We start from the raw sequence: 24457 nt of genomic DNA, 5'->3' as shown, positions 1-24457 counted from the left end.
GAAACCCTGTCTCGGAAAACAAAAACAAAAACAAAAAAAACAAAAAAAACAAAAAAAAAAAAAACAAAAACCCAAAAAAGAAAGAGAGATAAAAACATTCTTTTCTGCAGGAAGCTAATGAAGTCCCTGAAACTGACAAGACTAAGTCTCTAGCTGCAAAAGCAGAGTCAAACTACAAAGACTCTCGGACAAGACAAACTGCAAATGACTCTTAGACCAGACCAGCTGCCTAGAAGCAGAAACTGACCAAGCTGCCTGGAAGAGGTTTAGATCAATTCTGGCACCTGGAAAGGACGTGAGTCAACCTGTTGGGAGTCCCTGTAGGATGTGCAATATGCTTCAGGTTTCTGGCTTTATAAGTTGTCACCTATGCTGGGGTGGGCTTTTGGTTATACGACTGTCTGAGTAATTTCTGCTCTTACGAGTAACCCCAATAAAACTCACTGGTTTACCAAGTTGGACTTTGAGTATCTATACTTTATTCTGTCATGGATTCCTATCTGGGGCAAGTAGACATGTTTGTTGAAAAGTTCTATCACACAACAGAGAATGAGGCAGAAAAAATATGAATTTGAGGCAGCCTGAAGAACTGGGAATGCCTCTATGAAACCAAACTAAAAGTCCTGTAACATAAAATCAAAAGCATCACTTCACTGGGAGAACATAAACTTAACTAAGAGCAACTTCTGTTGCATGATCTCATTCATGCCATTGCCATAAAACCTTTCTATTTTAATGCTCTTACATAACTGATTAAAAAAAACTTAATAGACAACACTAGTATTAAATACCTTTTCTTGCTTTTCTTTCGCTTCTTCTTCTCCTTCTTATGCTTTCGGGAATTTTTCCTATGTTTCTTTTTCCTTTTTCTGGATTTTTCTTCAGAAGCACTTTCAGAATCAGAAGAATCAGAGGAGGACTGAGAATCACTTGAGCTGTCTGAGTCACTGGATGATGATGATGATGATGACTTATGCCTTTTCTTTTCTTCTTTCTTAACTTTAAAAACAAAAGGTTCTACTCAGTAATTTCAGGCAAACTTATGAGGTTAAAACTTAACTTTTTCTATAAATTTTTGTTAAGTCCAGTATTAGATATTTTGTTCATTTAGTCATCTCAACTAAAGAGAGGGCAAAACATTTAGGACTTGGGGTTAGAACCCATATTTCCAGACTCATGAACCAGAATTCTATTAAGCCAAAGTATTTCTAAAAATAAGCAAGCTCTGCTGGGCAGTGGTGGCGCACGCCTTTAATCCCAGCACTTGGGAGGCAGAGGCAGGTGGATTTCTGAGTTCAAGGCCAGCCTGGTCTACAGAGTGAGTTCCAGGACAGCCAGGACTACACAGAGAAACCCTGTCTCAAAAAAAAAAAAAAAAGAAAGAAAGAAAAAAAAATCAAAATAAATAAATAAATAAATAAGCAAGTTCCAAATTCTTAACAACATTAATGTTAAGAAACATTTGAACTGAAAATTTTTTTAAAGATTTATTTATTTTATATGAGTACACTGTAGCTGTCTTCAGACACACCAGAAGAGGGCATCAGATCCCATTATAGATGGTTGTGAGCCACCCTGTGGTTGCTGAGAATTGAACTCAGGACCTCTGGAAGAGGAGCCAATGCTCTTAACCACTGAGCCATCTCTCCAGCCCTGAACAGAAAAATTTTAAGCAAAGAGTAACATCTTAGATTCCCCAGCTTCTAGTATTATAGTTTTCCATTTCTTCTCCTATATCAAAGCTGAAGGTAAAAACAAACAAAAAAAAACACAAAAAAAACTAAAGAAACAAACAACAAAACACATTACTCTGTTAACACAGGAAGGAATATTTCATTGGCACCAAGCTCCAACTTCCATGACTGAGTACACATTCCTCTAATGATCAGAAACACAGCTTAAAGCACAATCTCATAATCAGAATTAATTTGTCAATAATAACTATGTTTAAAAGTCTCTACAAAAGACTGAAGAGTTGGCTTGGTGGTTAAAAGCACTGGCTGCTCTTCCAGAGGCCATGAGTCAATTCCCAGCAAACCACACAGTGGCTCGCAAACCATCCATAACAGGATCTGATGTCCTCTTCTGGCATGCAGGCATACATGCAGATAAAGTACTCATACATAAATAAATAAATCTTTTTTAACAAATGTTTCTACAAAAAAGTCTCAAGTTGAAATCTTATTTTGAGTTAAGGAATCAATTTTTTTCTTTTGGTTTCACTCTGTAGACCAGGCAGGCCTTAAATTTGGATATCCGCCTGCCTCTGCTTCCTGAGTACTCGGATTAAAGGTGTGAGCCACTAAACCTAGCTTGGCAATCAATTTCTTAAATATTATTTCGTTATTACTATCATGTGCTATGATGTGTGTGCCATGGTTAGAGGATAATTTTGTAGAGTACCACTTTTAGGTAGGTTCAGAGACTAAACTAAGGTCATCAAACTTACATGGCAAGCGTATTTACCCACTCAGCCATCTTCTCAGCTTAGGAAATAATTTTTTAAAGTGTCTTGAAACTTGGATGCTTTTAGGAACATATTAACATAAGTAAAATTATCACACATAGGACATATGAATTTTTCAAAAGATAGAACCTGACCCACTTAAAGCTGTTCTAACTCAAACCAGAATGGATTTGAGAATACTTATTCGGGCCAAAAATGGGTCAACATGGATATACAGAAAGAATAATTTCAATAAATTAGCAAACAATAAATAAATAAGACTTAAATCCATCAGGTCATTATGGTATTAATAAATTAAAATATAAATAAACCATTCCGATTTTCCTACATATTATTTTTATCAATAAACAAAGGGATGCTGCTTCTTTTTTTTTTGTTGTTGTTTTTGTTTTTCGAGACAGGGTTTCTCTGTGTAGTCCTGGCTGTCCTGGAACTCACTCTGTAGACCAGGCTGGCCTTGAACTCAGAAATCCTTACTCTGCCTCCCAAGTGCTGGGATCAAAGGCGTGCGCCACCACCGCCTGGCGGGATGCTGCTTCTTATCAGAAGAGTTCCAGCAATAAGGAACAAAGGCACTACTATTGGAGTGTCTTTTGGAAACTCCTGAGGCACTGAATGAACACCAATTGCAGAGCAGAGAAAAACCAGACAGCCCTGTGTGATTCCTAGTCTCAAAAGGGGATGGGAGGAGGGCAGGAACTGGGGGAATAAAACAAAACAAAGCTGATTCTCTTCAGTTTTCTAAATGGATCTACTAAGTTATTTGAAACAGAAGCATAATACTATGAAAAGTAGAATTATGGAAAATGCTACATCACAAATAACCTAGCTATATGGCAAGCTCCAACCTCAAATGATTCTACATCTCAACTTCCCAAGTAGCTGGGACTATAGTTACACCTGGCACAAACTAACAAAAACAACTTCAGTACCAATTTCAATGTTCAACCCTTAAGTCCAGACTAGCAACAAAATGACTAACGTTAATAAAAACAATTAGAAATCAGAACACTGCTAAGTTTTTGATCAATCAACAGGAGTATGTAAGATTATGGCACCAGCTATCTTTTAAAAGTCATATCTTAAGGGAAAAAGTAAAATATCTATAGATAAAATGTGTATCTGGAGTGCTTGAGAGATGGCTCAGTGGTTAAGAGCATTGGCTGCTCTTCCACGGGTCCCAGGTTCAATCCCTGGCATCGACATGGCTGCTCACAACTTTCTGAATCTCCAGTTCCAGGGGATCTGACACCATCACACCAATACATATGAAATAAAAATTAAAAAACTGTATGGAGATAGGTAAAACAAAACTGTCCATGTGTGAACTGTTGAAGCTGGATGATGAATAATATGCCTATTATACTTATATGTATTAAGATTCTCTATAATATTCAACAAGGGTTAAGTAAAAAAAAAACATCTGCATCTTTGGACACCACTGGCTTCCTTGTTACAAGCCTGGTATTTTTAAAATCAGTATCTATTGGAGCATATTAAATCCAAAATAAAAAAAGCATCTCTCTGAAGTTACTATGTCCTTGACTAAGAACCTTGACCACTGACCATGATTCATGGTCTTTATGCAGCAGCACTACACCAGCTTGTGGAAACAAGTGTAAAAGCTGAACAGACCGCTACAGCAAAGGTTTCAACAAACTAAGGCAGCCCGTGCCTACACAGTCACGTTCCTCTAGATCACTAACATATCAAATATAAAGGTCTTGGGGCATAATCAAGCTGTGTACAGAAATCATGAAATCTCCAAAAGGCTGTTACACTAGCCATGCTATTTCCTGTCCTGTATCTTCTTTCTTAGTCAACTTTGAGTGGAATGAAACCTGTATTGTCTCATGAATCCAATTATTAATCTGAATCTAAGAACATCACAGCTGTTAAAACATTAAAACAGAGTGGGTATGCAGACACAAAAACTGAAAAATCTACTTATATATACTTTTAATAACCAAAGGGTAGGAGATAGTAAACTTTTAAAGATGTTTTTAAAAGAAAATTAATTCACAATGAGTAAGTCAAAGAAATACCAGATCTATATTTTCTAAGCAAAATGAAAATAATATATCCATCAAAGTAATTTGACTTTATCAAATAACTTATTCCATAATTAAGAAATTTTGATTCACCAACTCCTACTTTTATTCTGCACTGGAATTCTTTCTCAAAAAAAAAAAAAAAAAGGGCACACAGCAGTTGATTTTATTACAGTGTGTGTATGAACACTTATCACAGTGCACATGTTAATTAAAAGCTCATTTTTCCTACCAAGTGTATGAAATATATCTTAAATGACCTTATACATTACTTTTGAAAAAAACCAGAAAGAGATTGAGATTTGTTTTTTATAGTAATGGAATTTGTTCAATTTTCAGACATTAACTATAAAAAGTATAATTTTCTTTTTTTTAAAGATTTATTTATTTTATGCATATGCATACACCCCCATTGCTCTCTTCAGACACACCAGAAGAGGGAATCAGATCCCATTACAGATGGTTGTGAGCCACCATATGATTGCTGGGAATTGAACTCAGGACCTCTGGAAGAGCAGTCAGTGCTCTTAACTGCTGAGTCACCTCTCCAGCCCTAATTTTCTTATTGTATATTGTACTTATGATACATTGTCTATGACTTCTGAAGAACCATCAATGAGGCTGTGCTGTGACACAGACACATACATGCAGGAGCACACACAATGTAGAAAAAAACTGACAGCAGAGAATATATCTAAACCCACAAAACCTCATGCTTACAATCTTGCCATCTGAGCAAGAGTTCCCTTAACTGTGCACCCGTTCTTACCCTTAGACTTCGGAATCAGCTCTCCACAACTGAGTATCCGAACCTCAGCAAACGGTTTGCTAGCAGCATCTGTCTTCTGGTTTTCAATCTCTCTCACAACTTCCTGACCAGAGATCACTTGCCCAAAAACAACATGATGCCTAAAATGTCAAGTAAAGATCACTATATAAAAGATTCTTACTTTAATACAACAAAGTAAAGTATGCTGTAAGATAGTAAAATAATCTTTACCCGTCTAAATGAGGAGTTGGTTTCGTTGTTCTTTTGGAAGTCATCAGATAAAAGAATAAAAACAGAAAAACAAAGTTAGGTTCTCTAAAATAAAAAAAAATCACATGCTATCCTTACATAGCAGAACCTCATGAGTGCAAAGGGTTTCCCATACAAGTTTTTAAAAAGTTTGTTCCAAATATAAAAGCCATACCTATTTACTGTACAGTAACTGCATGTAGTTGACATTTAGAGTTATTTCTATCCACTTGTACCTAGGTTTTTATTAAATATTACTGGTTATATGATGTTGTTGTATTGACACTGCCAAATTTACCAAATCATTCTACTAACTTATGGGTTTAACAATGGTGCTTTTCACCCTAACTTTTTAAACAGTTGAAGTGGAGGGTTTTTCAAAAATTGAGAGAGGTGGGAACAGTCAGTCTGATGGCTCTTGAGATATATTTGTTGAACCTGAATAGCAACAGTCCATTTAGTTTCATATATTTTAAAAATTAACTGCCAACATTTAATTGTAGGTACTTCTGCATGAAAATCCAAGTTCTAGACCTCTCTGGAATATCTGAAAATATGTGGAATATGTGACCAGTACTTAGTGCTCCTGTTTCCTTCAACACAGGTTTTAATAGCTGAGATTCCATGTTCTAACAGGCTTATTTATGTTATTCAACTTCTCTAGGCTTTTGAGCTTGGTATCTGTGATATTGAATAAAATTTTATGTTGAAGAAAAGTTGAATTAAATTGGGTCAACTCCAAAGAAGAGCATAATGGTACATGTACTGGGGAAGCTAAGATGGGGTTCAAGGAGCCTGGTCAAGAGACTCTTTCAAAACAAACTCAACTGAATCTAAAGAAAGCACTTATTGTTCAATGCATTTTTTTTGCAAGCACCCCTTGCCCCTTTTATTCAAGGTCAACCTTGAGAAGTAGTTAGAAACCTGGTATTTGGTTACGTAGAGACATACTGGTACATAAAATCTCTCACAGCTAGATGGAGTACTTGGTGTACAAGTTTGAGTTTGATCCTTAGAATTCATATAGAAAGCTGGGTACAGTAAAGGATAGTACCCAATGTGGTGGATGGATTCCCGAGTTTGTTCTTTGACAGTGGAAATGCCTTAGGCTACCTATTACTTTTTCAGCAAGCTCTATCACCTGAGACTTTTAGTAACCATTCTACTAAACCCTCAGTAATTGTTTCACTTCTCCTATAATTTTACAATCTCTCTCTTATAAAGGCAATGGGGAAGGTTAGCAGGGATATTTGAGACCTTAAATACATACATAAAGAACTGAGAGCCATTTGTATCCTTCCCTCTGTTGGCCATTGATAAAAGAAACTCTTTGTTGTGTTTAACAGCAAAACTTTCATCTGTATATAAAGAGAAGACATTTTTCAGTTATATTAGAAGTGTAAGTTCCAAGACACTTATTTTCCAAGGCTGGAGAGCTGGCTCAGTGGTTAAGAGGCTTGCTGTACAAACATGAAGACCCATGTAGAAAACCATGTTGATCACTGCACACGTGTAACCTCAGTGCTGTGGGAGGTAGTAATAGAAAAACTGCTAGGACTTGGTGGCTGATAGCTTGGTTTGGGGTTCAGTGTCTGTCTCAAAAAAATAAGGCAGAATGGTAGCGCACCTGATATCTTCCTCTAGTCTGTACACATGAAGAAATGTTCACATTTGCTTACACATGTGCGTATACATCACACTCACAAAAATTCATTTTCCATTCTTGTTCACAATGGATATTTTCCTGTCTGTTTTGAGACAGGGTCTTGCCATTAAACTAAGTTGGCCTCCAAATTCCTCCTGAACCTCCCCAGTGCTGGCATTACAGAACATTGCTACCATGCCTGGCTGCATGTATTCTTTACTGTCAAACACAGCATAAACAACAAAGCCAGGTTATGAAGGAAGGAAGAATCTATGATGAGCCAACTTTTACTGCTGTAATTTTAGATTTATCTCTAGTTTTTCCTCCCTGGTGTGAGAGACTGAACTCAGAGCCCCATGCATGCTATCAAGCACTCTATCTTTGAGTCTAAAATACTTAAAAATTCTTGCCTACCATGAACAATGCCCTGGATTTGATCCCAGCACTGTACTGAAAATAAATAGCAATACTGTAAAAGTCCAGAAGTATTTCCTTGCATTTTATCCCTGTCATTCATGAGCATGGAGAGATAAACATCATTGTCTAGACTCATTAACTTAACCTCCATCAGAACATTATTTACTTCAGCAATAAGGTTTTCTTCTAATCTTTGATTAGAGTGAGAAAAAAGTATGAGAAATTTGAAACAATATTCTCTTGAATACCAAAAGTAAAATATAAAAACCATTAAGTTATTTCTATATTCATATGCGTATAGTTGTATGAAAACTCAAATTCCAGACTTAATGTAATTTATAACGAAATGAGTAAAAAATACTAAAAAACAATTAAATGTAAAAACTTTACCTTCAAAGAATCCTCCATAAATAGATTCTCCTCCTCTTCCATTCCCTAGTTATGAAAAATACTCTTAGAATTCAAGATAGTAAACTCAGTCAAATACTCCTCATCAAGTATGTATACAAATGATTCTGCATCAATAACACTCAAAGGAACATAACAAATTATAAAAAGGTAATTGGTTTAAATTTCTTCAATAACAAGAGGATTGACTCTTGTAAATTGTCCTCTGATCTTTACTTCCATGTTCAACACACACTACCCAAAACCTTTATGTTTAACAAAAAATACAAATGTTTTGTCTTTTATGGGACTCAGTCTCACCTTCACTGAAGTCACCACCCTGAACCATGAAATCCTTAACAACTCTATGAAAGAGACAGCTCTTATAATGTAATGGCTTCTGAGTTGATTTTCCTGTCCCTTTTTCACCTGGAGAAAGAAACAGTCATAGATCAATGAAAAGAAAAGACTGAAGCATTAGTAAAGCCCATATTTTTCTAGAGAATACAGAAATCAATTTCATATAAAATTGTATTACAATAGTATTTATTTTTAATTGACTAATTAACTTGGATTTTTTTTGAACCCAAGTCTATCTATGTAACTCAAGCTGCCATTACACTCATAATCCTCATCTCGGCTTCCTAAGGGTTGGGATTACAGGCAAGTCACACTTTGCATGTGGCTCAGAATGGTCTTGAATGCATGTTCTTGCCTCAGCCTAAGTTTTGACATTATATGTCTTCACCCCAATGCAGGGCTCACAGCTAGTATTTCTAGGAATTACAATTGAAAACGCAAACAAACCTGTACAAAGGCAACGAAAGTTCTCACACGTTTTGGGACATACATCGGAAAATAATTCAAAGACAACTCTTCCAGCTGAAAAAGAAGGTAATTGCTTTAAATTTCTTGACTACAATTTTATATTCTAGTATAAAAATGTTAATTAGAAACAATAATATTCTTACCAGGTTGATTATTAATGGCAATGTCAAAAAAACATCGAGGACGCTGGACCTTTATTCCCATGGTTCCAACACTTCAATCTGTGAGTGTAATATGGTAGTTTTAGGCTAGCCAACTAAAATGGCAAAGATTTTCTATTAATGTCTAAAAGCAAAATCTATTGCACATAAACTACAACGGTTAAATTTCTTTTAAATTTGTTTCTTTGGGGATCAGACTATTCTTTGAGGAAAACAAAAAAGACTTTAAAGATTACGGCATAGTAATTACTTGACAGGAGTTATGCTAATCTTCTTTACTGTTCCAATTTTAGTAAATGCGCCCCTAAAAAGAGCAGTCATTATCATATAATAAATTTCTATTTTATCAACCAAAACCAGATTGCTACCCCATACAGAATACTGTATTAAGTCTATAAAACTAGAGAACAAAACATGTACATTACCTTTAAGTTGGAGGAAACAATAAAAAACAAAAAACCCACCAAGGATAACTGAGCCAATCGTTTTGCTCCTAAGAAAGAAAAATGAGAGCTCTGATTAAAATGTAAGATATTAAAGAAAAATACTCAAGTTTCCAAACAAAACCAAAAATAAATCATCTATGAAGAAAAGGAAGAGGTTTTGTTTCTGAGGCAAAATCTCACTATGTATCTCTGGCTAACTTTGTACTCACTACGTAGCCTAGGATGGCCTACAATTTGTGGCAATCCTCCTGCCTCAGACTCCTGAATGCTGGGATGACATGTGTATATTACTACACCTGACATGTAAGGTGAGTATTTTAATGATACTACTATAAGGTAGATAGAATTCTGATCAAAAGCATATTCAATTTTACATGAGGTTACTTCTGGTCATGAGCAACTAGCAGTTTATGACTATGACAGGCACACAGTAATGTGTGAAATACATGTAGGTAGCTTTATTTACATAGCAGGTACCTTTTATTTGACATTCTTTTTGTAAATCACTTATTTTAAGGATTTATAATGTCTAATTATCACACTTGATAGAATACTGATACAGTAAGGTAAAGAGCTGATAAAGCAAAACCGGCCAGTATTAAATAACAGCCAACCGGACTACAACAATAACCATTTCATCTGCTCAGAAGAGACTGAAATACACGTGCTTTTACTTAAACTATCACACCTAAATTACAAAGGTGCCTTAGCAAACAGCCTGTAATATATTACACAGGTAAGAAACACCCTGAAAGGTCTATATTCTTCACTCCGAGTCTTCCTTTTGTTTTGTCTTTTTTTTCTCTCTGTTTTTTTTTTTTTTTGGGGGGGGGGGGTGCTGGCCTCACATATGGTACTTGTGTTCTACCCTTGCATAGCTTAGCTGAAAATCTGAGACAATTATAGATTTACATCGTTAACAGAAAATAACTGAAGGATAGACATGGTGGTGCACATCTTTAGCCCAAACACTGGGGAACTAAAGTCAGGGTAACAGTGATATTCTATCTTAAAACAAAACAAAAACTACCATGCCCATACCTTTAATTCCCACACTTAAGAAACAAAACCATGTGGATTTAGAGGCTACCCTAGTCTATCTACAGAGAGTTGCAGGAGGCAGAGCTACATTAACAGAGACCCTGTCTCAAAACAAACAAACAAACAAAAACTAATGAACAATGGTGACACAAAAGATGACTTATATACTACATCTCTAAAGTTACTAAATGGGACCAGCAAGGTGGTACAGCAGTTAAGAACAATTAGCTGCTCTTCAAGAAAACCAAAGTCTGAGTCCCAGGACCCAATGATCTCTCACAGCTACCTGTAACTCCAGTTCCAGGGTATCTAATGTCCTTTTGTAACCTTTATAGACACTGCATACACATGAACACACATACATGCAGGCAAAACACCCCCACACGAAAAATAATTTTTTAAATAAGTAAAATTGCTAAGATACTATTACAAATTATTACTAGAGACTTAATAATTGCTAGTTATAAACAGAACACATTTTCTCTTCATTTATGACTCTTAAATATTACTGAATAATATCTAAAATCCGAAACCATAAGATAAACATCTAATCAATTTCTCATCTTTTCCAAGAAAAACAGGATTACCAAGACTACATTACTAAGATATAGAAAATTTAATTCAAAGAAAAATTAAGTCCATAAATTTTTCAAGAAAAAGGCCATACAAACCTGTATTCCCAGAATTCCAGAGAGTCATCTTCTAAAACAAACCTGGGCTATGTAGCAAGACTCATTTCAGGAGGGAAAAAAGTTAGTCACCAGTTGTCTCAGAATATAATCAAATCTTTTGGGATTAATTATCTGTGGATATTTGTTTGCCACAAATTCATTTAGCCTGAATGAGTTAATAGCTAATATCATAAAACCCAGATTTGAATTTTTTGAGAAATAATTATATCTGGCGCAGTGCCCCATTTTGTACAGTGACCAGCATATGCTGCTCCCATTATCATGATGGAATGCACACTCTAGTTTGACCTTGTTTCCATTATTGCTTATAAACTGTAACCATTATCATCTACTTGATGTTATAAACTCAATTTACCCATTTGACTTCCTCAGAAATGAGTGATACTGAATTGTTTTCTTCACATTAGAACTACTTTTTTTGAGACAGGGTCCCTCAATGTAGCTTGGGCTAAACTTCAACTTTCCATCCTCCTGCTTCCAGCTCCTAAGTACTATGATTACAAGAGTACATCATGATGTTTGGCATGAAAATACTTTTAAAATAAGAAATAAAGCTAATAAGCCCCCCCAACACACAAAAAGCCCTAACAACTAAATCTTAACTATAACTTTTACTATTTGTATTTCATTCTACTTTCTATGAATGATTAGAATCTTGTTTAAAATGTTTACTAATCACTTTACATGTTAACAATAAACAGCAATAATATTTATAAACATAAAATGCTAAACTTCTTCAAATGTTTCAGAAACATCAGTGAGAGATCACAAATTTATTTTGCAGTTTCATATGTAAAATGATTTCCATATTCACCCTAATGGATCTTTAAGATGACAGGAGGAAAGGGTAAATATACAGGCAGCTAATTAGTATATGGAATATTTGTAATTAGGTAGTAATATAGTGTCTTTATCACACTAAAGAGTAGAGTCAGCAATACACTGAGTCTCAACACTTAAAGGAATAGAAAGTAGATCTTTAAAATGACTAGGATGGGGGCTGGAGAGATTGCTCAGTGCTTAAGAGCACTGATTGCTCTTCCAGAGGTCCTGAGTTCAATTCCCAGCAATCACATGGTGGCTCACAATGTGATTACACATTACAACAATCTGTAATGGGGATCTGATGCCCTCTTCTGGTGTGTCTGAAAACAGCAAGAGTGTGCTCACATAACATGAAAAAAAAAAAAAAAGTGCCTCCTTAGCGAAGTAGGTAGCTCGTCAGTCTCATAAAATGATTTAGGATGACAGCCAACACTTTCCTTCTTTGCTCTTTCCAATTCCTGTGGCTATGTGTCCAGTAAGAGTCAGTTCAGCCATAGTACTCTAGAAACTTGTCTCTCCAGGCTGAATTTATATTCTCCAGGTGAATTTATTCACCTCTGTGGGTGAAAATTATAAACTCCCAATCCTCTCGCATCCACCTCCTAACTGCTGGGGTGACAAGTGTGTACCAAAATACCCAGATAGAACTTGTGTTTCCTATTACAACCTGTGCTGTTTTCTCCCTTCTACTGTATTTTTCACGTGAGGTACTGTTAATATTGACTCTCCTGAAAGTAAGTTAACATGTTCTTATCAGATAGGCTTATTTTTAAAAATTTAGTATTTGTTGTTGCTGTTTTGAGACAGGGCTTTTTATGTAGTCCTGGCTATCCTGGAAATTGGGCTGGCCTAGAACAAAGAGATTCACAAACCTCTGCTAGATTAAAGGAGTATAATAGCATATCCAGCATCTGATCTGATAGGTTTATTGACAAATAACAGTTTTTGTATAGGACTCAAGTAAGTTAAATTAACTAAAGCTATATTGGATCTTTAAATCACCTTTTTTATATGTACTTTGCCTTTTTGAATTATGGCACTTCATAAACAAAAAATATATTTCTTTTTTTAAAAAGGATTTATTTTATGTATATGAGTGCTCTATCTGTATATACACTTACATACCAAAAGAGGGCATCAAATCCCATTACAGATGGTTGTGAAACAACATGTGGTTGCTGGGAATTGTACTCAGGACCTCTGGAAGAGTCAGTGCTCTTAACCTCTAAGCCATCTCTCCAGCCCCTATTATCTCTTTTTAGTTATTTTACTTTCAAAAATAATATAATTGATTGAGGAAGTACAAATATTCCTTATTACCAATAAAGGAATTCCAACATGTTCTATAAGCCCTTAATTGCATAAAACATTACATTTTAAATGGTATACTCAAACGACTATCTTCATTCTTTGACAATCTAAAAAGAGAAATGTTAAATATGGTATGATACATAAAAACAAAATGTCATTCCTGGAAAAAAAAAAAAAAACTCTGGATATCAACATATCCATGTTTCATGTTTTTAAAGTCAAATTTAAAATTTGTTTACTAAATGTTTCACTAAAAACTTGAACAATTTTTTAACTGTAGTATCTTTAGAAAAGATTGTTTTACTCATCTACAGTATATATAGATTAAGGTATTTGTGAAAATATATACACGGACTGGTGAGTTGACTCAGCCATTAAGGTCACTTGTACCTCTTGCTGAGGTTCAATTCCCAGAACCCACACAGTGGTTCACAATCATCCGTAACTCCAGTCCCAGGGAATCTGACATACTTACTCTTCTGACCTCCCAGGACACCAGGTACACATGAGCTATACATATATACATGTAGGTAAAACACTCAATGCACACATAAAATTCTAAAAAAGAAAAATATGTGCATATAAGCATAAAACCAATATTCTGTTGATTAATGCTACACTGTTAAGCAGATTTCAGAAACATTAATATCTAATAATACAAGTATCATTATTTTGTATTTTCCACATTACCTTGAAATTTTTTTACATTTATTTTTTTTAGTGGAGGGGCATATGTAATGCACATGTGTGTAGGTCAGAGAACAACTTAGAAGAATTGATTTTCTCATTCTACTATGTGGCTTCCAGGGAGAGAATTCAGATTCTCAGACTTAATGGTAAGTGTTTTTACCTGCTGAGTCACTTTTCAACCTTCTATATTACTTCTACTATTACTCCCAAAGGAGACTAAGTTTTAAATACAAAGAGAAGGGAACCTCTGCTACATTTGGATCTTTAAAAAATTAATTTAAAAAATTTGAGAATTCCATATGAGTATTATTATATTTAAATTGCTTCTAACACCCCCTCTCCTGTATCCTCCCAAAAGTCCTCTTAAATTCATGACCTCTGTTTTACACACACACACACACACACACACACACACACACACACACACCCTACTGGGCCCATTTAATGTTATACATATGTGCATGTGTTTTAGGATTACTTAGGATTGGATAACCTACCAGGGTCTCATCTCTAAAGAGAACTTAAAAATCTTCCCATTCTCAGCAGTCATCAACTGACAATAACTCTTCATCTAGGGTTAGGGTCTTCTGAAATTTTTCCAGTCCATACTGGCATGTCAATTGATGTTTGTCATTTTAAGCAAGTCTTGAGATTTGTTTTGTATTCATCTTCCCTGTCAGGTCTAGAAGATACTTTCTTGAAGTTTAGATATTAATTGTCCCCCAAAGGCAGTATGGTAAAGGTTTGGTTGCCAATCTTTGGCACTACTGGGAGATGGTGGATCTTTTAGGAGATGGGGACTAATGGAATGAAGTTGACTCACTGGAGTCCTTGAAGGTAGTATTGGGACAGCCCCCTCCCTCCGTCCTCTGCTTCCTGGACTCCACAAGAAGATATTTTGCTCTATTGTGTGCTCCCCACCATGTAATGCCTTGTCACAGGATCCAAAGGAACAGTCCAACCACGGAGTGAGACCTCCAAAACTGGGCAAAAATGTATCCCTCCTTAAAAAAAATTACCTGCTAGGGAAGCATTTTAACATTCAAACTCGAGCCGGGCGGTGGTGGTGTATGCCTTTAATCCCAGCACTTAGGAGGCTGAGGCAGGCAGATTTCTGAGTTTGAGGCCAGCCTGGTCTACAGAGTGAGTTCCAGGACAGCCAGGGCTATACAGAGAAACCCTGTCTCGAAAACGAAAAAAATTCAAACTCTGCTTCATCAGCTCACTCTTTAAGTATGCACATGGATCAAGTAAGAAATAAAAATTAACTAATTAGAAACATTTGCATACATTTACAAATGTATACACTGCTGATGAATTAAGTAAAATAAGCCAACATTTTGAGTTGTCAGGAAGACACCTATGCTCTTCCAAATAGAACCTCTTTCTTTAATGTTTTTGATATACACAAACTACTGGTGGTATACACAAACTGAGCTGGTGGAAACACAACACTTAACAGGTATTCTGAGAATTTAGGGATTAGTTTGTGGTCCAGTGATCTAGCCTTGCCTCACATTGTGAGGTCTTGAATCCACACACAAACACAAGTGGAGAACAAGGGGTAGGAATACAGCTCAGTGGTAGAGTACTTGCCCTGACAACACCAACTACTAAAACAAAGCAGAAAATTTTCCCTATCAGTAAAACACAAAGGTCCAATTATAGCAGTCTTCTCTGAATATTTTAAGTACTGCCTGCAAATCTCAAGGTCCAAATTCTGGCCTATAGAAATTCAAATATAATTTTTGTGAAAAATACACACATACCCCAACCTACTTAGGGAGCAAGTAGGACAATCCAATCAATTCAATGAAGCTTAAAGAAACTGTTAAGCAATTAGCTTCTTTTAAACAGAGAATGTAAACTCTTACATGACTAATTACACTCCACATTATTAAAATTAAAGAGTGGGGTTCCTAAGAAGGTGTTTTTGTTTGTCTCATCACGTTGTTCAGGCTGGCCTTGATTGGTGACCCTTTCTCTTCAGCCTGGGAGTATAGACATTCTAACACCAGATCAGGAGTTTCACTTTTAGGTTTGTTAAAAATAATAAAAATAAAGAAGCAGCCATTCTAAGTATCTGTGCAGTTCCTGGACTTTATGACAATCTTTAAAAACTTATAGAAAACGTTTACTCGAACTGCCCAGTATCTGTTACAAAATAGCAATTACTAGTCATCATATTCTTTATACAACAGGAGTGACGCGAACATAAATATGTACCTTATCCTTTCTGGATTTAGCTTCTGAAAGTTAATACGGAACCTCCAAATTTTCAAAACATTCTATTACTTCTTAAGTGTACTGGTGACCAAAAACAAACAAACAAACAAACAAACAAAAAAGAGTCTTGTGGTGCAAGGAATGTACCCATGCTAAGAAATCAAACTGAGTGCACAAGGTGGTGCTTTCATAAGGCTTCCCAAAACAATTAGACATCGTTGCCGGCTAAGGCTGACTTTGTTCGACATCAGAGTAAATACGGAACAAATCAGTACTGTTCTGCTAAAAGCGAACGGGGTTCAGAAACCATCTTCTCCTAAACAGAGCCCTCCTCCTCAAAGGCCAGGCCGCTTCGAGTTGCTCAGGAACATGGGAAAACTTCTAGAGACCTAAGGCTAACACTTCGCGCTTGAGTTTTAGGAGTAGCCTTATTACCAAGGGCCTGTGTCACTTAGGCATGCACGACAGCCGCTGTCCTACCACAGGGAAAGGTCGGAGGAGAGCTCCGTGTCGATTTTATTCCCGGTGGTTCTGGCTCTGCGCCCGTCCCTCCCTAACCCTAACCTGACAGGCCCTCACGCTGCGCCTCCCCCTTCCCCAACCAAACGTCCCACCTACCACGCAGCAGCGCTCCGTCCCACGGTTTGGAAGCATCCAAAACGAACCTAGCTCCCTGGAGCCGAGGCCGCCGTCGCTGCCGCCATATTACAGCTTGTGCGGCAAAATGCGTCAGGGAGGAGGTGTGCGCCGAGCGGGGAGGGCGGGGGCTGGAGAGGAAGAGCGGCTTCCTGCGCCCCGGGGCTCGGCTGCAAGCCGCCCGACCACCACGGTGCCACAGGCCGCGCCGCGGGCCCCGGGCCCACCCCTCCGAGCCCGAGCAGCCTAGAGACCTCGACGAAAAGACGGTTACCTCGGCCCCGCCGGTCGCCGCGGCTCCGCCCCTCGCCCTGGGCCCTTCCCGCTCTTGTACCCAAGGTCCGCAGAAAATGACACCACGCCGACAGACGCCTTCGCGTCCCTCACCTGCACCGCCACGGGCTTCTCTTCTCCGGGCCCGGTCCTGTAAAGCGCTTCAAATCTACCGCCGGCAGGAAAGGCGCTAAAGCCCACTAACCGCCTCCCTCCCCCACAGCCCAGTCCAGGCGTGGAGGGAAACGTGTCGCGCCGGAAGTACGTCAGGATGGGTGACGGCGTCTCCCGGCGTTCCCCGACTGACGTCAACACCTTCTCCTTGAGCCTGTAGGGTCTTTCTGCCTTTTAAATACATCCCTGACAGGTCGCTTAATGTTTTCTGAGAGTTGATTGGATCGGTGTGTATCCGTCAGACTAGCCCAGCGCTCTCGAAATGAAGCGCATCACTGTATAAACATTGACATGCTCTGTCAAGGTATTTAGAGAGAGAGTCTGCCTCCAAGGGATTTCCAATATTCACCTTCACCAAACGCTCAAAGATTTGTAACAAAGATGAGCTACTTTCGGGGCGTGGTAGCGCATGCCTTTAATCCCAGTACTCGAGGATTTATATTTTATTGAGTCAGAGTCTTTACTGTGTACCGTGACTGGCTTGGAGCTCTTTGCGTAGATCAGGCTGATTTCAAACTCTTAGAGGTTGCCCTGCCTCAGCCTTTTATCCCAAATGCTGGGATTAAAGTTGTGCACCACCACGCCTGGTCCTATTTTTATATGGCTGTGTTTTTGCCTGTGTATATATGCACTATATGTGTATAGCTGCTTGCAGAGGTCAAGACAGGATGTCAGATCCCCCCAGCCCCCAGAACTGGAATTAAAGCAGTTATAAGACACCCAATATGGGTCATCCTTCAGGAGCCACAAGTGCTCTTAATAGCTAAGCCATCTTGCCAGCCCTTGGCCATGTGATTTAACTTTCGAGGAAATTTGAGACAAAGTGGCATGCTGCTTTAGGCTTTAAGACATTGCCTCTTATTTTCTTTTCTGCCATCTATTACCCAATGAAATATATTCTAATCATCCACCAACAAGGAACTGGCAGACATTAGAATAACGTGATGGAAGGCATTCAGAACCCAGAATAACTACATGGAAGAGAGATGCCTCTTATCTGGCTCATTCAAGTGTTAAGATCTTATTTTGTGAGAGATCTTTTAAAGCCATAATACCACAAACAAACAAACAAACAAACAAACAAGGAATTCTGGTGTAAAAAATTAAACCTAGGATGCTGCACAGTAGCGGCACACACCTTTGATCCCAGCACTTGGGAGGCAGAGGCAGTCGGATCTCTAAGACTGAGGCTACAGAGATCTATATAGAATTTAGAAGACTGAAGTAAGGGAGAGTGTTGTATAGTTATTTCATCTGGACAGAAACATTTCCTCCGGGAGGGAAACCAGGATGAGACTCCCAAAACTCAGAAGCAAGTTTCAAGAACTCAGGGGCTAGAGAGATAGCATATTAGAGCTCTTGTCTTGCAATGTTGAGGTCCGGAGTTCGGATTCCTGCACCCACATAACAAGAGAGGATTTTTGTACAAGCCTGTAATCCCAGCTCCGAGAAGTGGGTAGGGATAGGAAAGTCCTGGGTCTCATTGGCTTCCAGCCTAGCTGAGAAAATCCCAGACTCAGGGAGAAAACTTGACTCAAAATGATTAGATAGAGAGCAATAAACAAGGGCACTCAGTGTCCTCTTCTCGCTGCAGTGCGCACACATGTGAAAACAGATGTTCAAACTCACACGCATGGACATAGATGTACACAAATAAAGGAACAGATATGTCTTTTAAAATTCCAAAATTTGCCAGATATATGATTGTGTACACCTTTAATCCCAACAGAGACAAGCAGATCTCTGTGAAACTGAGGCCAGTCTGGTCCACCCAGTTGAGTTCCAGGACAGCCAAGGCTACACAGAGACCACCACAGGGAGTGGGGGGGGGGGTCATGGATTGGTAAGAAAGTTATGGAACTCTCAGGACCCCTCTCTGATGTTAGATGAGCTCACAGTTGGTGGAGAGAGGACACTGTTTGCTGGGTGCCTGGAAGCAGCTTTTGTACTTTGTCACCTAGGCTGAGGGAGTCGTTTGTTGATGTAAGCTGCTTTGCAGCCACTTGTTATCCTTTAAGTAAACCATCACCTGTGTTTATAGAAGAAACCCCAGTACATTTATGGATTCACTAAGATAGACTTGAGTGAAATTGTTCCTTTGGTCTGTCATCAGTGTCCTCACTAAACATGAATTGACTTTTGCTCATGTCTTCCCAGGAAAGGAACACAACACTCCAGGAGCCCAAACAGGGTTTGAAAGAACCAAAGATGCATTTGAGAGGAGCAGCTGCATGGTCCCTGCTCTGGATGATTAGACAAGCAACTGAGGCCAAGACATCTGAGGGCGGTGCGTCCATGCAGGGACTTCCATAATGGCTCTTGTGTGGTATAGGGTGACATGCCTCCCTGATAAACAGTGTTTACCATAGACTATGTGATTTTTGCTGGTTGGGGTTTTTGTTGTTGTTGTTACTGTTAATTTGACACAAAACTAGAGTTGTCAGATTTCCTATAGGTCAGAGATTTCTTATACTTTTTGTTTTTGTTTGACACTCTCGGAAAGGTGGTCCTGGGTTGTATGAGAGCTATATGATACTCAGCATATATCCATGGCCTCTGCTTCAGCTCCTGCCCCCAGGTTCCTGCCCTGCCTCACCTTCCTGACAGAGTATGACTTGAGAGTTGTAAGATAAAACAAATCCCTTCCCTCTGCGTTGCTTTTGGTAATGGTGTCTGTCACATCAGTAGAAACCGTGACTAGCACAGGGATGCCTCCAAACAGCTGATAGATTTAAAACTACATTGCAGTCTTAGATATTAACATATACAGAGCCTGATAATAAAGCTATGGAGCCATGGGATAGCTTCTGCTGTGGGTGATATGACAGGCAGCTGAGGGTGAGGGGGTTGCCCAGAAAGAAGTGGCACATTTAAAGGAGGAATGACCACAGGAAAAGACCTGATTTGGCAAGAAAAGGGAAAAATGAGACAGAGAAGCAGCTTGCAGAACAGGGGAAAAGACATTATAACCATATCTCTTCTCAAGAGCCCTCTCTAGGACCCAACTTGGAATCCATGGGTGAATCAGACAGAAAGGAGGTAGACAAGATAATAAATACTTGAAGTCTGACCTTCAATACAGAGGGAGGGGAAATACATGATTCAACATGTAGCCTGAAGCCTTAATAATAGCCGAGTAGAGGAAACTATGAGAATCAGAGCACACTGCCTCTGAACTTCCTGAATTGAGAAAGACCTTCAAAGAAGAAGCGAAAGAGCCTTTTACAACCTGGCTGAGCAGGGGAATGAGACATCAGGATGGGTCGAATCGGTCTGAGTCCTGAGAAAGAGGAAAGACTGAGAAACATAACTACTCATTCCTCCTTGAGGCAAAAGCTGTATATCCTGAAGCCACGTGAGGGAAATCAGTTTTTGATCGGCTGGCTCATATGAATCAGTGGAGACAGTTGTCCTTGGCAGTGGTTACCATGAATACCAGGGACTGAGAGGCAATAGAGGAAGGACAGGCATTGCTAAGGAAATTGAGCTAGAGAGAGAGAGAGAGAGAGAGAGAGAGAGAGAGAGAGAGAGAGAGAGAGAGAGAAAGTATGTGTGTGTTTGCTATGCAGTTCACCAGGCCAGATTGGTCTACATTCACAATTGGGTATTCTATAGTCATGGCTGAAAAATAATTCAACAAGAACCTTGGAGCTAATGAGATTTGTTTGTTTGTTTGTTTGTTTTTGCCAAGCCCATAGTGGGACATGGTCTGTTGGGGTAGAAGAACCTGTGTCAGATCGGAATGGTTTAGACCAGTGATTATTTTGAGCTCCTGAAGTGCTAAAGAATCCAGGAGAGAATGAGGGAAGGGAGGGGGTGGAAAACAGTTAATAGAGCCTGTCTGAGTCACTCAAAAGCAAATGTGGCAAGATTTGGTGTTAACTGTAGTTCCTAGGGAAAAGCGTGACAAGAAGCCAAATTCAGTGATTAAAGTAATGGAGGGTTCAAAATACAAACACAGTCTACCAAAAGGATGTAAGACGGAGTGGGAGACAGGGGTAAGGTGATTAGAGTCAAGCTTTTAGAGGTGACTAAGAATCCCCCACCCACCAGAATATGCTGTTTGTATTGATCTCCTGAAAGAGTGCACACAGGGAATGGATATTGTTTGCCTGGATGAGAGCCTTTACAGCAACCAAATATAACCGATGGAGAGACAGCAGACACCTATAGAGCCAACATGGAGCCTATCAGAAGTGGCGGTATAGGGTTAGAGAGATAGCTCAGGTGTTAAGAGCACATGCTGCTTTTCTAGAGGACCTGGGTTTTATTTCTAACACCCACACGGCAGTTCACAACCAGCTCTAACTCCAGTCCCAGGAGATCTACCACACTCTTCTGGCTCCTGCAAGTACTAGGCATGCACATGGTGCACAGATGGACATTCAGGCAAAGCATCCATACTCATTGTAGGAGTTTGAATGAAAAGGGGCCCCACCGGTTTATATATTTGCACACTTAAGTCCCTAGTTGAGGTGTAGCTTTGTTGGAGGAAGTGTGTCACTGCAGATGGACTTTGAGGTTTCAGAAGCACAAACCAGGCCCAGGCTCTGTCTCTGTCTGTCTGTCTGTCTGTCTGTCTCTGTCTTCGTCTCCCTGTTCCTTCTCCCCCTTCTCTCCTCCCCCCTACCTCGTTCCCTCCCTCCCTACCTCCCCACCCCAACTCCTTGGGGATTAGGATGTAAAGCTTTCAGCTACTGTTCCAGCACCATGCTTTCCTGCCAGCTGTCATACTCTCTACCACGATGATAATGGACTAACCCTCTGAATCTGTAAGCGAACCACCAATTAAATGCTTTCTTTTATAAGAGTTGCCTTAGTCATGGTGTGACTTCAGATCAGTAGAACAGTAACTAAAACACACGTAAAATAAAGATTTTTAATTTTTTTTTAAAGTGGTGGTGTGGCTACAGTGGCAGCTGATGTACAGACGCACTCCTGATGATGTCAGAAGAGGGCATCAGATCACCTGGAGCCAGAGTTATGCGTAGTTATGAGCTGCCTGACTTGGGTGCTGGGAACTGAACTTGGGTCCTCTGCAAGAGTGGTATGTGCTCTTAACTGCTGAGCCATCTCTCCAGCCCCATAAGCACTTGCACTTATTCCTACAGCTTCTTGTTCTCATTTACTTTGGTTAAGGGGGTGATTTTTTGCAGTGGGTGGTGATTACTGGTCAAGTGCTGAGAATAAGTGACTGTCACTGAGGCATAGTAGCTGAATCCTCAGTCATTAATGGAAGAAAATAACTACCTTACACAAAGCTCAGAAAATATTTCAAAAGACAGATGGAAAGGATGTAGGTAAGGGTGGAAAGGGTGATAATATGTCAGTTCCTCTGGACTGACATATTATCTTGAGCAGGGTAGAGAGTTCACAAAATTACAACAAAGGCACAAGAGCTCCCAAGAATGTTGCAAAACTTACAAAGCCTCTCCCTGGAGTAGTTACATAAACAACAGATAGCTGTTGGCCGGTGTTTGGGGATTAGGGTGGGTGGGATTCTTGGTGGAGCTGCCTACAGGTTGTGAAGAACTCCTGTGATGTGTCATCCACACTGGGGTGAACAGTTTGGTGATGAAGCTACCTTTGAATCATTCCTGCTCCTGTAAGAGCACAAACAGACTCCATTGGTTCACCAGGGTAGACTTGGATGGAGCAGGATGACCTGTTGGTAGCCTGTCTGCTGTTGGTGACCTGTCTGGATAGAACATGTCTTTCTTCACATCTGGCCAGGAAACGTGACATAATAGACACTTCTATGGCTGAGAATTTAGCCCAGCAATAGAACAAATGATTAGTGTGTGAGAATGATTAATTTCCAATAGAGTTTTACAATGTTTTTATTGATTCCTTGGGAATTTTACATCAAGTGCCCCAATCCCACTCATTTCCCAGTCCTTCCATGTCTACTGTCACCCATGTGACCTAACCTCCAAAAAATTTTAAAAATTAAAAGAAGAAAATGTTTTTGAAAGGTCCAATTTGTGTTATTTATATACACACTGGAGGATGATCAAACTCTCAGTAGCCTGCTCCTTCAATAGAACTGAACTGTTCCCCTCAGACTCTCCCTGACAGAAGCCAACACACACACACACACACACACACACACACACACACACACACACACACCACTTTCTTTCCTATTTCCTACATACCAAAGGCCATTCTCCTACAAATATCTTTCCTACTATACATTTTTGTTTCATCTTTATTTCCTGACCTCCAGAGTTTATGTAAAGGTTGGATGTTATCTGCTCTAAACTCTCCATGTGCATCTAACCATCTGCCAAAATGTTCTGGATTCATGAATAAAAGAAACACACGTGCATCCTTATATTTAAAATACCTTAAACAGCTCAATGGTTGGGCACTTCCAAACCTCCCCTTGGCTAACACACATTCCCCTCTAATATTCCTGAGTTAATACTTATTAAATCTATATTTTATCTTTGTGGCCCTGGACCTTGCTGTGCAGCCCTCCTGGGGGCATTTTTTCCCTGCACCTACTTGTCAGCTGTCTCTCCTGCATCTTTCCAGTGGTCCATCTCCTACACCCTCATCATAGCAGAATCCCCTCTTCTTCCTCCCTAAATCCCTTGGGGGGCGGAAATACTAAAAGTCCCATCTCTGTTTCCCTGCCCAGAGTTACCTACAGGGAACCCGTGTGGGGTGTGGAGTTACCCAGAGCTATTTACCTAAAAATACCTTTAATACACACAGTCAGTGTATAAATATACATACATAATTTAAAGAAAACTTTCTTATCTGGACCAACAATGATCCCTCCAAAAGCCAAAAAACATCTAACAAAATCCCCAACACTAGACATAAGAAGACCTATTTTGAGATGTAGACCAGGGTGGTAATTAGAATAAGAATAGCCCCCAGAGGCAAGTATATTTGAATACCTGCTCCCCTTTTGGTAGAACTATGTAGAAGGAGGTGTGGCCTTGTTGGAAGAGGAATAGCACTGGGGTTGGGCTTTGAGGTTTCAAAAGCTCCTGTAATTCCCACTCATGTAATTCTCTCTCTGCTTCATGTCTGTATATCAAGATGTAAGCTTCAGGTACTGTTCCAGCGACATGACTGTCTGTCTGCTGCCAATGATGGTCATGGTCTCTAACCCTCTGGAACTGTAAGATCCCAATAAACTCTTTCTTCTATAA

The 24457-nt window shown here is 39.2% G+C and overlaps 2 protein-coding genes across 7 annotated transcripts in view; one reads left to right on the top strand and one right to left on the bottom strand.

Moving 5' to 3' along the window:
• The window catches only part of Ppig (peptidylprolyl isomerase G), a 25177-nt gene extending 7809 nt beyond the window's left edge, over positions 1 to 17368 (bottom strand). Inside the window, exons 1-10 of one of the 6 annotated variants that reach the window (XM_034494896.2) lie at positions 17229 to 17368; positions 9400 to 9467; positions 8957 to 9069; positions 8793 to 8867; positions 8307 to 8414; positions 7989 to 8033; positions 6807 to 6894; positions 5519 to 5548; positions 5288 to 5427; positions 792 to 999 (exon numbers count right to left, since the gene is read on the bottom strand). In XM_034494896.2, coding sequence (XP_034350787.1) covers positions 792 to 999; positions 5288 to 5427; positions 5519 to 5548; positions 6807 to 6894; positions 7989 to 8033; positions 8307 to 8414; positions 8793 to 8867; positions 8957 to 9017 — 755 coding nt within the window. In that variant the 5' untranslated portion in view covers positions 9018 to 9069; positions 9400 to 9467; positions 17229 to 17368. Of the gene's footprint in view, positions 1 to 791; positions 1000 to 5287; positions 5428 to 5518; positions 5549 to 6802; positions 6895 to 7988; positions 8034 to 8306; positions 8415 to 8792; positions 8868 to 8956; positions 9070 to 9399; positions 9468 to 11132; positions 11155 to 16823; positions 16965 to 17228 lie in introns of those variants that run through there. The other 5 variants (XM_076928879.1, XM_034494894.2, XM_076928878.1 and 2 more) reach the window with 5 other exon arrangements.
• LOC143441225 (uncharacterized) lies at positions 10364 to 24457 on the top strand. Its single transcript, XM_076928309.1, has 3 exons — positions 10364 to 10410; positions 16777 to 17444; positions 19446 to 24457. Exons 1-2 carry the CDS (start codon positions 10364 to 10366, stop codon positions 17306 to 17308), a joined length of 579 nt encoding a protein of 192 aa, XP_076784424.1. The 3' UTR covers positions 17309 to 17444; positions 19446 to 24457.

The sequence above is a fragment of the Arvicanthis niloticus genome, chromosome 2 (assembly GCF_011762505.2).
Source record: "Arvicanthis niloticus isolate mArvNil1 chromosome 2, mArvNil1.pat.X, whole genome shotgun sequence".
Lineage (NCBI taxonomy): Eukaryota > Metazoa > Chordata > Mammalia > Rodentia > Muridae > Arvicanthis > Arvicanthis niloticus.
Note: the sequence above shows the minus strand (reverse complement) of the source record. Positions and strands in the feature narration are given on the sequence as shown.

Bases quoted from the DNA above. Each gene is read 5' to 3' on its own strand.
- LOC143441225 (XM_076928309.1), top strand. From the start codon at position 10,364: ATGGTGGTGCACATCTTTAGCCCAAACACTGGGGAACTAAAGTCAGG. The intron at 10,411-16,776 runs GTAACAGTGATA...CTAACCTGACAG, and splicing joins ACTGGGGAACTAAAGTCAGG to GCCCTCACGCTGCGCCTCCC.